The 13,477-nt window shown below is 34.9% G+C and overlaps 1 protein-coding gene across 1 annotated transcript; it reads left to right on the top strand.

Annotated features, from left to right (window-relative positions):
* The first annotated feature begins 4,778 nt into the window (after positions 1 to 4,778).
* Positions 4,779 to 6,742, top strand: LOC103517558 (putative fatty acyl-CoA reductase CG5065). Its single transcript, XM_008482600.2, has 3 exons — positions 4,779 to 4,792; positions 5,850 to 6,101; positions 6,481 to 6,742. Exons 1-3 carry the CDS (start codon positions 4,779 to 4,781, stop codon positions 6,740 to 6,742), a joined length of 528 nt encoding a protein of 175 aa, XP_008480822.2.
* Positions 6,743 to 13,477: the final 6,735 nt, after the last annotated feature.

Below are 13,477 nucleotides of genomic sequence, written 5' to 3'. Positions count from 1 at the left end.
GAGAGAGAGAGAGAGAGAGAGAGGGGGAGAGGGGGAGAGATATTAGGCCAGTTTTCACACATAAATGGCTTCTAAAAAAAAAAAAAAAAAAAAAAAACTTGCCACCATTTCTTTTGAGTTCTTTCTCATTCAGCAGATATGTAAGTTTCTTCATTAGGTTTGCCAAAATTATTACTGACAGAGGAAAGTAAAATGGTGGAGAAAAATTCCAACTGTTTAATTTTGGGAAAAAAATTCAGGCGGAATCCAGAGGGGCACTAAAAAGTTTCACTTTTTTCACACAAAAATGGCTCTAAAATAAAAAAAAAAAAAAAAAAACTTGCCACCATTTCTTTTGAGTTCTTTCTTATTCAGCAGATATGTAAGTTTCTTCATTAGGTTTGCTAAAATTATTACTGACAGAGGAAAGTACAATGGTGGAGAAAAATTCCATCTGTTTAATTTTGGGAAAAAAATTCAGGCGGAATCCAGAGGGGCACTAAAAAGTTTCACTTTGTTTTTTGTTTTATTTTTTCAGCTCAAGTTTTGAAACAAAAGAACAAAAATGAAAATCATCAAAACTGAGCAGTTTCTGTATGAAAATAATAATAGAGATCAAATCAATGCCAATACTAATTGAAAAAGTTATTATTTCGCTTTCAGTTCTGCAGAAGCATTATCTTAATATTAATAGTTCATCAGAGGGTACCACCGCGTGGCAGATATTAGTTAAGTGCCTATATCTATCCTCCATTTTTCAAAAAAAAAAGTAAAAAACTCATCATTTATTTCAATCAAACTTCAAAATATTACAGGGGGGAAATAAAATACAATAGGATGAAGAGTAGAACAAAACACCAACCAATAGGTATCAATCTCCAATCTGTAGGTATTATTTCGTATTTACTTCCTGTAAAAATATGGCTAAAGTGGAAAGTCATTAATAAAACTACATAATAATAAAATTATTAAAAAGTTGTGGCGTGAAAAAAAAATATTATTGTAATCAAACTCTTTGGCCTTAAGGTACACATCAGTCAAAGTAAGAAAAGTCTGTGCTCACATATGAGGAAACTGCACACTGTACAAGTATTCTCAAAGCGTTAATTAATTTCATTAATTCACAGGATGAGTACTTACGAGTATGTACATAAAGAAGGTATGCCAACGCAAAACATGCTACATTATGTAGGAAGTAATTGACACTACCACCCACCAACCTATCTACCACTTTTACCATCACTGGATCCTTTGAGAAAATGGAACTTTTTCATTGTTCAAGAGGAACTGTGAGATAAAGTATGCCACAAATATGGGAGTCAGGGTATTATATGGTCCTTTAATGTCGGAGCCAAAAGTAGACTTGGTTTGTACGTAGGTAGCCTAGATACACGGGTAGGTACATATTATCATGTATTTTATAAGTTGTCAACTTGTCATTAGTTGACAAACACCACATAATTACTTAATTAGAGAAGAGACAGAAATAATTATATAATCCCTGTGTGTATGTAATGTTAAAATCTTAAAATTACATAAACCAACTTGTAACTTTCTTCAGCGGCTGCAAAACTTGAGGTCTTTCTACAGAGCTAGAAACTCGAAAGCCTTCGCTTCTGTTGACATAGAAGGGAATTAGGTCCAAAATAGTAATGAAATTTATGTTTTCAAAGTCAATGCGAGTCTCATTACAGTCATTACCTTGTAGAGTAAAAGGACAGATATAAAGAGCGTAACTGAAGTGCTTCAAATTACATAAACCAACTTGTAACTTTCTTCAGCGGCTGCAAAACTTGAGGTCTTTCTATACAGAGCTAGAAACTCGAAAGCCTTTGCTTCTGTTGATATAGAAGGGAATTAGGTCCAAAATAGTAATGAAATTTATATTTTCAAAGTCAATGCAAGTCTCATTACAGTCATTACCTTGCAGAGTAAAAGGACAGATTATATAAAGAGCGTAACTGAAGTGCTTTGACAATACAGTGTTTAGAAAAGGTCTGAAAAAAATACATCATCGGAAAACTTTGCTGGAATAACACTTGTTTCTGTGGGGAATGTGATGGTAAAAGTGGTAGATAGGTTGGTGGTGATGGTAGTGTCAATTACTTCCCACATAATTTAGCATGTTTTGCGTTGGCATACCTTCCTATGTAAGTACTCATCCTGTGAATTAATGGAATTAATTAACGCTTTGAGAATACTCGTACAGTACAGTTTCCTCATAATTATGAGGGCAGACTTTTCTTACATTTACTGATGGTTATAAATATGTTAAAAATAAGCATAGTTGTTTCTCTAGTCCCTTTGATTGTCCTTTGTCTCCTGAAGTGTCACTTTGGTTTTAAATAGGTAGTAGATCCTCAATTCTGAGAATATTTAGGGAACAAAAGAGTTTGAATGTATTTTTTTTTTTTTTTTTTTTGACACCAAAATTTTTAAATAATTTTTATGTTTTTTTTTTTTTTTTTTTTTTGACACCAAAACTTTTGAATAATTTTATTATTATGTAACTGTATTAAGGACTTTCCACTTTAGCCATATTTTTACAGGAAGTAAACAATGCCTACAGGTTGGATATTGATACCTATACTATTGTTTTAAACTCTTCAATCTATTGTGTTTTATTTTTTCCCTTTAATATTTTGAAGTTTGATTGAAATAAATGATGAGTTTTTTTTTTTGAAAAATGGAGGATAGATATAGGTATAGGCATACCCACCCAGTTCTTTAAGCCATCTGTGTTTGCAATGAAGCACGAACCTTGTAGACTTTCGGACTATGAATATTGAGAATGGAGTCATCATTTGGAAATTAATCCGTCTCGAATCGGAGTGTGTAGGCATATTTCGTGCGTTCCTCTTTTCCCACTTAAATTCCTACCTATAATGAGGCAATGAGGTTTTAATAACTGAATCCCATAAGAATTCAAATGGAAATCTAGCTTTCGGATGAAAACATGTAAACATAATTTCCCCTTGTGGGAATTAATGATTGTGCATTCTCTTTTCTTTGCCATAATTATTATTCTGCCTATAAACATAACATTACCCTTGGAAAGTTTCCAGAAGTAACCAGAAGTTACCTAAATAACCAGTGTGTGAAATCAGCCTGAAAAATGTTGAATTCAATAAAATCCGTGAAGTCAACTCGAAAAATATGAAATTAATCCTATGAGCTCGAAATTCAGTGCTCATAATTACCTCTTTGGTGGCCTTAGGGTAGGCTCATTGTCATTTACACAGGACTTGTAATAAACATTTTGCTGAGCTGAAAAACTCAGCAAGTTCGAGGTTCTATTGAGGAATTTTGTGCGGATGCATTGGAATGAGGCAATGAGGTTTTAATAACTGAATCCCATAAGAATTCAAATGGAAATCTAGCTTTCGGATGAAAACATGTAAACATAATTTCGGAAAACATGTAAACAATGTCGCGGGAAATAATGATTGTGCATTCTCTTTTCTTTGCCATAATTATTATTCTGCCTATAAACATAACATTACCCTTGGGAAGTTTCCAGAAGTAACTTTACCTAAATAACCAGTGTGTGAAATCAGCCTGAAAAATGTTGACTTCAATAAAATCCGTGAAGTCAACTCGAAAAATATGAAATTAATCCTATGAGCTCGAAATTCAGTGCTCATAATTACCTATCTGGTGGCCTTAGGGTAGGCTCATTGTCATTTACACAGGACTTGTAATAAACATTTTGCTGAGCTGAAAAAGTCAGCAAGTTCGAAATTCTATTGAGGAATTTTGTGCGGATGCATTGAAGTTTGACCTATTCGGAAAAGTCCTGTGGTGAAAAATGCATGATTTATGGATGTGTTGCGGTGTTGTCCAAAGTTTCAGCCATTGGTCCGTGTGTGTGTCTGTCTGTCTGTCTGTCTGTCTGTGTGTCTGTCTGTCTGTAAACAAAATATCTCGGGAACGATAAGAGCTAGAGAGTTGAAATTTGGTATGTAGCTGTCAAATATGACAAGGATGCGACACGAAACTTTTGTTTAAGACCGGTGTAACGGTTGGCGACATTTTACCGGCACTAAAAACTGACCATCGAAAATTTGACCCGATTACATTACTTTCCTTCCTATAGGATAAGGAAAGTAAAAATCTGAAAATTCCAACACCCACTGCTAGCAAAAGTTACTTCTGGAAACTTCCCAAGGGTAATGTTATGTTTATAGGCAGAATAATAATTATGGCAAAGAAAAGAGAATGCACAATCATTTATAATTCCCGCGAAATTGTTTACATGTTTTCATCCGAAAGCTAGATTTCCATATGAATTCTTATGGGATTCAGTTATTAAAACCTCATTGCCTCATTATAGGTAGGAATTTAAGTGGGAAAAGAGGAACGCACGAAATATGCCTACACACTCCGATTCGAGACGGATTAATTTCCAAATGATGACTCCATTCTCAATATTCATAGTCCGACAGTCTACAAGGTTCGTGCTTCATTGCAAACACAAATGGCTTAAAGAACTGGGTGCTGGGTGGGTGGCAAGAATTGACAAAAGTTTCTTGAAATCCGATGCTAGACAAATAAATCTTCAGAAAAGGCCTTAGAAATGGCTTCATTGGAGAATGTTGTATCTAGGTCACGTCGCGCGACAAATGTTGCAAGTGAAAACAGGTGACGTCGCGCGACAATGTCGCGCGATTTTGTCGCACGATAGAGGTCGCGTTGGTGGAAATCCACCTTATGCAGTACAAACATATATAATAGATTCAATGAATTTCATAGAGAGATATAAATAAATAAATATGTACATACATATGTGTAAAAACTACATGTTGTGGGTTCAGTAAGTCACATGAATGGGGAAAGAATAGGTAGGTAATGTAAATTACACGTGATTATAAAGTAAGTTTGATTTATTTTTCTAGTTAATTAAAATTATTATTAAGATTCATATTTTTGTTAAGTAGATACCTAGGTACTTACTTTATTTACTAGTTTTACTATTAGGTGCTACCTACTTGCATTGAATAAGCAGACTTAGGCCTAAATAACATTTATTGTTCAAAACCGGGTTCTCCCATCACTTGTGTATGCCTTTTTCCATTTCCCAATAATTAAAAATACTTTTATTATTTTTTTTTTTACCTATAGAATAAACAAACAATTACAAACTTTGATAAAAGTCTACCATAACAACAAGAAAAAAACTTTCTGTTGTTTCTAAATCATTACTGAACAACACTGAGATACATATATGAGAAAATAGCACCAGATAATATAAAAAAGTAAAAATGAAACGAAAATATTTTCCGAAAAGTGGTGGAATGGTGTTATAGGTACCTTACACGATCATTAGTAATGTCATTATTTACATGTAATGACATTACTAATGATCTTGTAAGGTACCTCCAAAATGTACTAATAATATTTTTGTATGAACATTTATGTAGATGCCTGTATTACCTGTGAGCAATAATGATGAAAACTAATCTTCAAATTTGATCAAAAAATACTTTTCCAGAAGGCTCTCAGTGAAAGAAAAATCAGTGAGTAAAAATGCCTTCAATTAGTTTCACTGACTGTAGAATTGAATTACCTTCAGCAAAGAGGAAAGAACCATTATTATTTCATAGTTCATATCTATTGATAAAGCGCCTCCCGGCAAATTATCTCAAGAGTTTTTGTTCCTCAATATTTCTGATTCATTGCAAATAGTTCAAAGGTCCTAGGTTAATCCGGGAACAGAAAAGTTAAAAAAGACGATAATGAAATGGAAAGTAATCAATCAATCGAGTTCGGTATGACAATCTCTTCACTACTGACGAAGTCGTAGACCTTTAAGAGCGCAAGTGGATCTAAAATCCAATTTCTAACAGCACAACTCTCCTCTTTCTCCCCAGACTGAACGATCTCCCTACCGAGACCCAAGTGTTCAACATCTCCAGTAACGAGGTGGAAGCTATCACCTGGGGCGAGATCATTAGCCGCGGCAAGCAACTCATCTATCAGTACCCTCTGGAGGCCGGCCTCTGGTATCCCAACGGCCAAATCCGGAGCAACCGGTTCTGGCATTACTTCTTCGTCATCTTCACGCAGATATTGCCGGCGTACCTGGTGGACTTCATCATGGTGCTGATCCGACAGAAGACATTGTAAGTATTCGGGGGGGATTTGGTCTGGGTCTGAGTGACATGACTTTCAAGTGATATAACTTGTTTGGTAAAGGCCGGTGGTAGGTGCTAACTTTTTACTCACCATTATTTTGTAGGTAGGTAGTCTGCAGAATTAGAGGCTTTGATGAATCCAGCAGTGTTTTCAAACACTGTGATCCGTGACCATCTGTGCAATTACGTGCTGCTAGCTTTTCTTGGTCCCGCTGAGACTGAGTAAGGTTAATGTGAGGAGACTGGTGGCTTATCACCTCCATAAATAATTAAAGACCTTATTTGACAATGACCTTAAACCACGGTAGTCGGTAGACCTAGAGATAATTGAAACTCAAACTCACCCGAGCTTTCTCTTCTTCTTTAGTTTGGTCCGTGTTCAGAACCGCATCTGGCTTGGTATGCATCTCCTGGAATATTTCACCACGAGGAACTGGGACTTCAAGAACAAACGGCTTCTCGCTCTCCATGACAACATCAGCGAGAAAGATAAGCAAACCTTCTACATTGCTAACATCGATGTTAACATTGACGATTACCTCAAGACCATTATCCTGGGAGCGAGGCAGTACTGTTTGAAGGAACCTTTGACAACGCTGCCCAAGGCGAGACGGCAGATCAAATTGTAAGTAAAGGCTCTTAGCCAGCCTAGTTAGCTTGGTTGGTAGCGCGTCTGCCTTGTAAGTGCTAGACCTTTCCCGCGGTTCGATTACCGCCCGGGGCGGATTTTATTCTGCACGGATAATGCTCGTTCTCGGAGCTGCTGGCTTTCTCCTATCCTGTCTTCCTTCTCTTTTCAATTTCGGGACGATAAGACCATAGCAGTTACAGTTCCCTCTGTCAAACCTCTTAAAAAAAAGCACGATTAAACGTGCTTTCTTTTTAAAGCCTGTGTTCACACAGTACGATTCACTTGTACAAACCGCCGGCTTGCACAAGCCAGTTTGTGCAAATGGATTGCACGCGTAAACCCAACTTCATAAAAAAAAAAAATTAAACACATGAATATGAACAATGTAAATTATACTTTCTGGGATAGGGGATATAGGGTATGTATAGGGAGATAAAGGCTCCCATAAAAAGTCCCAATTGTTCTTTTTTTTCGTCACCAACACGACTAACATATTGGCAATTTGTACACGCGTGCTGTGGGCTCAACGATTATTTTAATTCCCCAAGTTAAATTGCCTGTCATAACAATCACGAGTATATTGTGTACGTACCAGGGGAGGAGCGGGCGGGACAAATTATATTTAGAAATCATTTACCGTTTCTTATGTCACGTAAAGGAAAAAAAAGAGGAAAATATTTACACAGCTACGTGCCCAGCAAAAAATTTGAAAGCAAAAAAAAGGAGACCATCTCAAATCCTTTATCCAACGTCGTTGTGGGATTTCATATAAAAAAAAGCAAGATTAACTTTCAAATAATTTGATTTATCAATTTTCATTTATTCTGTACATATCTGTCTCTCCCTCATTCTTCCCCTGTCCTTATTTATCTCCCTCTCGTGGGAATTTTATAGGTCTGTGGGGGTGTGAATAAAAGGGATGTACGGTTGAACTCCGTAACATACAATATAGAAAGGTTATGGGGAGGGAATTGTTCATCCCTTTTGGGTGAACACGTCATACAGGGAGAAACAGGAGAGGGAGGGAGAAGGGAAGTAGGGAATTTTATAGGTCTGTGGGGGTGTGAATAAAAGGGATGTACGGTTGAACTCCGTAACATACAATATAGAAAGGTTATGGGGAGGGCATTGTTCATCCCTTTTGGGTGAAAACGTCATTCATGGAGAAACAGGAGAGGGAGGGAGAAGGGAAGTCTTTTCTATGTTCATTTAATTAGCCACTACTTAACAGTTCTAACCCGTACGTGATAATGTCATTTCCATGTCACCCTTCCCTTCTTCCTGACCCTTATCCCCCTCTGTCACCTGTGAAAAAAAGCTGAAACATCTTCAATTCTGGAAAAGGTGAAAATTGAAAAAAGTATGATGACACTGTGAATACCTAGCTCACCAATTTTCGAAAAAAATAAGTAATAATTGTACGTACCTACATGTACATATCCTGTACCTATCTAAATGTGTAAACGTAAAAAGTAATTTTGAAAGATCGAAATTAAAAATGCCACAGGCCACAAGTTACCTATAGCTGATGTTTTATCAACGATGATTTACTTTTTTATTTTTTCAATTAAAAAACTGTTGGTGGAAAATTGATAAATTCCTAGATGGAAATAACATACGTAAAGCTAAATAGAACATTTCAATCTAACGCGCTACACGAGGAAGTAAGTTCTTGAAGTGAAAAGATCCCATAAGTACAAATCTGAATCAATAAAATACACCCTACCCAAAGATCTTAATCCGACAACTAGAATATTACGAATCTTTTACAAAGCTGTACAAAGTAGAGAAGGTCTCTTAGTTCTTACATGTAGGTTGTACAAATGACGTATTCTCATGTAGCAAGTAGCATTTTAGCTTCCTATTATTACTAGGGATAAGGATAGGGATGAGAAGGATACAGGATGATAGTAATTAGGGAAAATAATAATTGTCTACGCCGCCTAAGGCCGCCAAACTTCACATCATTGTGGTAACAGAGCGTGAAATTATTTGCATATCCTTCACGTCGTCAGGAAACTACAATAAGTTGAGATATTATTTGAGAGATGAGATGAATAATAATGATTCCAATCTGGGAAGAATTTTGGGGATAAAATAAGCGCTACACAGAGGTCGGCATAAATTTTGATCTTGCTCAAAAATAATTTTGATCGTGCTCAAAATAAATTTTGATCTTGCTCAAAAATAATTTTGATCTTGCTCAAAATAAATTTTGATCTTGCTCAAAAATAATTTTGATCTTGTTCAAAATAAATTTTGATCTTGCTCAAAATAAATTTTAATCTTGCTCTAAATACGAATAGAGAGCTCCAGAATCTCATTCAGCAGCAGGAATACAACGAGCTGCTTGGACGCCAAGAAAAGCGAGGCAGCTGTAAGTATAATATCGTAGTTCCATTCAATTCAAACTTTGATTCAAACAATTCAATTTAGTTACATTGGTTGTTTGGTTTACTAGTTGAGAGATCACCGGAGCTTATTCCTTCAACCTCTCCATAGAACTCACCTCTAAGCTCCTGATAATAATTGTCTACGCCGCCTAAGGCCGCCAAACTTCACATCATTGTGGTAACAGAGCGTGAAATTATTTGCATATCCTTCACGTCGCCAGGCTTTGAAACTACAATAAGTTGAGATATTATTTGAGAGATGAGATGAATAATAATGATTCCAATCTGGGAAGGAATTTTGGGGATAAAAATGATAAAATAAGCGCTACACAGAGGTCGACATAAATTTTGATCTTGCTCAAAAATAATTTTGATCGTGCTCAAAATAAATTTTGATCGTGCTCAAAATAAATTTTGATCGTGCTCAAAATAAATTTTGATCGTGCTCAAAATAAATTTTGATCTTGCTCAAAAATAATTTTGATCTTGCTCAAAAATAATTTTGATTTTGCTCAAAATAAATTTTGATCTTGCTCTAAATAAATTTTGATCTTGCTCAAAATAAATTTTGATCGTGCTCAAAAATAATTTTGATCTTGCTTAAAATTGTGGTAGGTAGGTAGGTAGGTACATAAGTAAGATAGTAAAGTTATTATTTTCCCTGGCTTTCTTTTAAACAAATTTGGCTATCTTATTTAGTTCTACTTACTCGTACGATCAAGAATCCAATGTAAACAATAAAAATTACTAAAAAAAAAATAAATAAAAATAAACAAAATGTTAAACTTTAAGATAACTCATTGGAAAGTCTTGAATGGGTGCATAGAAGTTACATACGTATATGTATATAAGATAAATACCTATGTGAGTAGAAACTCAGAAATACGGAAGTATTCAACTTGCGGAAAAAATGAAAAACAAACAGGTCTGATTAGCTTTCAAGTAACTTTCAGGCCCAAATTCAGGTTTTGTGTAGGACTATGAAAATGAGACGTAGCTTTATAAAGAGAAGTGATTGGAATTTTTTGAATTCCGATCTTTTTTTGAAAATGAAATATATGTGAGTAGAAACTCAGAAATACGGAAGTATTCAACTTGCGGAAAAAATGAAAAACAAACAGGTCTGATTAGCTTTCAAGTAACTTCCAGGCCCAAGTTCAGGTTTTGTGTAGGACTATGAAAATGAGACGTAGCTTTATAAAGAGAAGTGATTGAAATTTTTTGCATTCCAATCTTTTTTGAAAATGAAATAAGATATAAACAATCTGAAAATTCCAACACCCACAGCTAGCACAAAAGGTCAAAAGAGAAAATTATATAAATCTTATTGTTATTAAGATAAAAGGGAATTTAAGGAAACAAAGGCGTAAATTAGGTACATAGGTAAGTTGTAGGTTTGTATTTTTAAGTCAGAACATGGGAAACGACTAAGTATAGAGAAAAGGAATGTACTTTGAAATCTTAAATATTTTACGCCATTTGTAGAATGATACTTCTAAGTTGAGTCTGAAAAAAAAACTCACATTTCTTGAAAGAATTCAGGGAAATATTTTTCATTTTATTTTTTTAAGCTAAATATCTATGTAGTTCGTTCAAAAGGAGCATGAGGGAAAAAGATGTAGGTATTTTTGAGGGAAGAAAGAACTAATTTTAAATCTAGTTCTTTTTACTTTCTATTTTCTGTACATATGTGGCATTTTTTATGTACATAGTTGACTCAAAGAACATTTATTTATCGAGGACTTTTATAATTTTATTTACTTTAACACGAATATGATGAGCAATCCTGGAAAAGCAGTCTGTCGTACTGGGGTAAATAAATTTACTTGTACCTATAGGAACATATTGTAGAATGATATAAAATCCGTCACCCACAAACCCATTCGTGCGTGAAAAACGTGGATATTTTTATAGATCTAAAAAAATAGACTTTGCAAATCCAAACAATAAATTTCAGGCCATCTACGACTTGTCACCCACAAACCCATTCGTGCGTGAAAAACGTGGATATTTTTATAGATCTAAAAAAATAGACTTTGCAAATCCAAACAATAAATTTTAAGCCATCTACGACTTCAATTTTCCTCAAAGAAAGAAAATTCATTCGTCGGTTTTCGGATCATTAAAACTACATTAATGAAAAAGACAGCTCTTTGGACATTATTGTACGACAAATAAATAATGTAAAGCGACAGAAAGTCATAAAATTTGTCCATGACAGTGACAGATAAAGATAATTTTGAAACCTGCAAATGTGACAGTTTTATGAACTGTCTAAGCGTCTGGGAGCCTCAAACTGGGATGGGTGACACGAGTTTGGCACTTCAACAAGTTCAATTTGAGTAATTTAAATTCGCCCATAATATTGGGAGCTTATAAGTATAGCAGGGATTTAAAATAAATTGGACTAAGCATACTTCAATGCTAGTCACAAGTGTTGTTCCCGACCTACATAAATTTTATGACTATATTGTTGGAGCACCGAAGTCCACCATGTTAACCACTACACAACTGACCTTAAGGAGTGTCCAGGCACTTCAACAAGTTCAATTTGAGTAATTTAAATTCGCCCATAATATTGGGAGCTTATAAGTATAGCAGGGATTTAAAATAAATTGGGCTAAGCATACTTCAATGCTTCACAAGTGTTGTTCCCGACCTACATAAATTTTATGACTATCGTTGGAGCAGAACCATCAATTTGCACATCCGAAGTCCACCATGTTAACCACTACACAACTGACCTTAAGGAGTGTCCAAAAATAGTCGATCGACGACGAGGTAAATTATGTTGTCGAGGCAGTATGGACGGTTCAGTCGACATCGATGACCAGTCAGCTATGTGTGGACACACCTTTATAAATAGCTTGTCGATAGCCCTACTTTTACCAATACCAAAAATTGATGTTTATGCATTGCAATTGTGTTTTTCAAGTTCGATATCTGTCTTTGTTTCAGGAATGGGTGGTATATTCGCATGGTCAATCCTGCTGATAACTTTCGTGAACGGTGTCTTTTGTCAGCAAAATTTGCGCGATCTAAGCAACGGTTTTGAACAGACACAGGTAAGTCACCTTCAGGCATAAAATTCTCAGAGCTCAGGCCCTAATATAGCGGGTCATATAATAAATTATAAATAGGCTAAAGGAAATAGGCTGAAGGTGAAGAAAAAACGACGCTTTTCTTTTACTGACCACACTCCCTCACTCGTGAATGCCAAGTTTTTGTCAGCAAAATTTGCGCGATCTAAGCAACGGTTTTGAACAGACACAGGTAAGTCACCTTCAGGCATAAAATTCTCAGAGCTCAGACCCTAATATAGCGGGTCATATAATAAAATTATAAATAGGCTAAAGCGCTAAAGGAAATAGGCTGAAGGTGAAGAAAAAAAAACGACGCTTTTCTTTTACTGACCACACTCCCTCACTCGTGAATGCTAAGCACAAGCTATCAGAGAATGTAAGATCTGAGACTGAGGGACACCAAAAGTTTGTAAGAATACATACCTCCTTACTACAATTAATCGATACCCCTACGATAATATTACTATTGTTTGAAAAATGTCAATTTGTCATTTTCAGGCTCAAAAGCAAAGGAAAAGAAGATGTAATAACAAACATAGGAAAATTTGATCAGTTAAGGAATAAGACATAGGATCAATCTACACGATGCCTTCCTGGCTAGATAAAATTCTAAAAACTGCTCTCTGTTGTCAACTAAGTAGGTACTTTAGGTAACTTTTTTTTCTAAAAATTTAGGAAAAAGTAATAAAATAATAAAGGTACTAACTTAGGGATTGATCTCAAAACGTAGAAATAACTAGGTGTAGGAAATTAAAAGTTATCTAGGTAGATCGTTTACTTAAAGTTTTTATTAGTTAGGTCTGCATGTTGGAAAAAGATCTACCTTTTAACTTTCTATTATTTGGCTTGTGGTGGATTAAAAAATAATAATAATAATAATATTTTTGGAATTCAGCCCTAGGCTATAAAAAGCTTTTTTCTTTCTGAATCATATCTTTTAACCTTGCATGAAAGCAATTTCCTGAGGCATCTATTGTGCATTATGACAGCAGATGCCTCATTAACAAAACATAATATTTCAGAAGTCAAAGAATACAAAGTACCCACCAAGATGTACCTAATTTGGTGTTCTTGTAATACTTGAAAATATTAGGAAGGAAAAATTTGTTTCTAAAAAACTTACCCTAAATACTTACCTAGCATAGCTTATTTTACATATATGTATTATTATGCACCACTTCTAAATATTGATTAGAATTCATTCTCAAAATTAATTATTTAGGTACATATTATTTTTATTTATTTAAGCATTAGAGC

This window comes from Diaphorina citri, unplaced genomic scaffold (assembly GCF_000475195.1).
Source record: "Diaphorina citri unplaced genomic scaffold, Diaci psyllid genome assembly version 1.1 scaffold1886, whole genome shotgun sequence".
Taxonomy (NCBI): domain Eukaryota; kingdom Metazoa; phylum Arthropoda; class Insecta; order Hemiptera; family Psyllidae; genus Diaphorina; species Diaphorina citri.
Note: the sequence above shows the minus strand (reverse complement) of the source record. Positions and strands in the feature narration are given on the sequence as shown.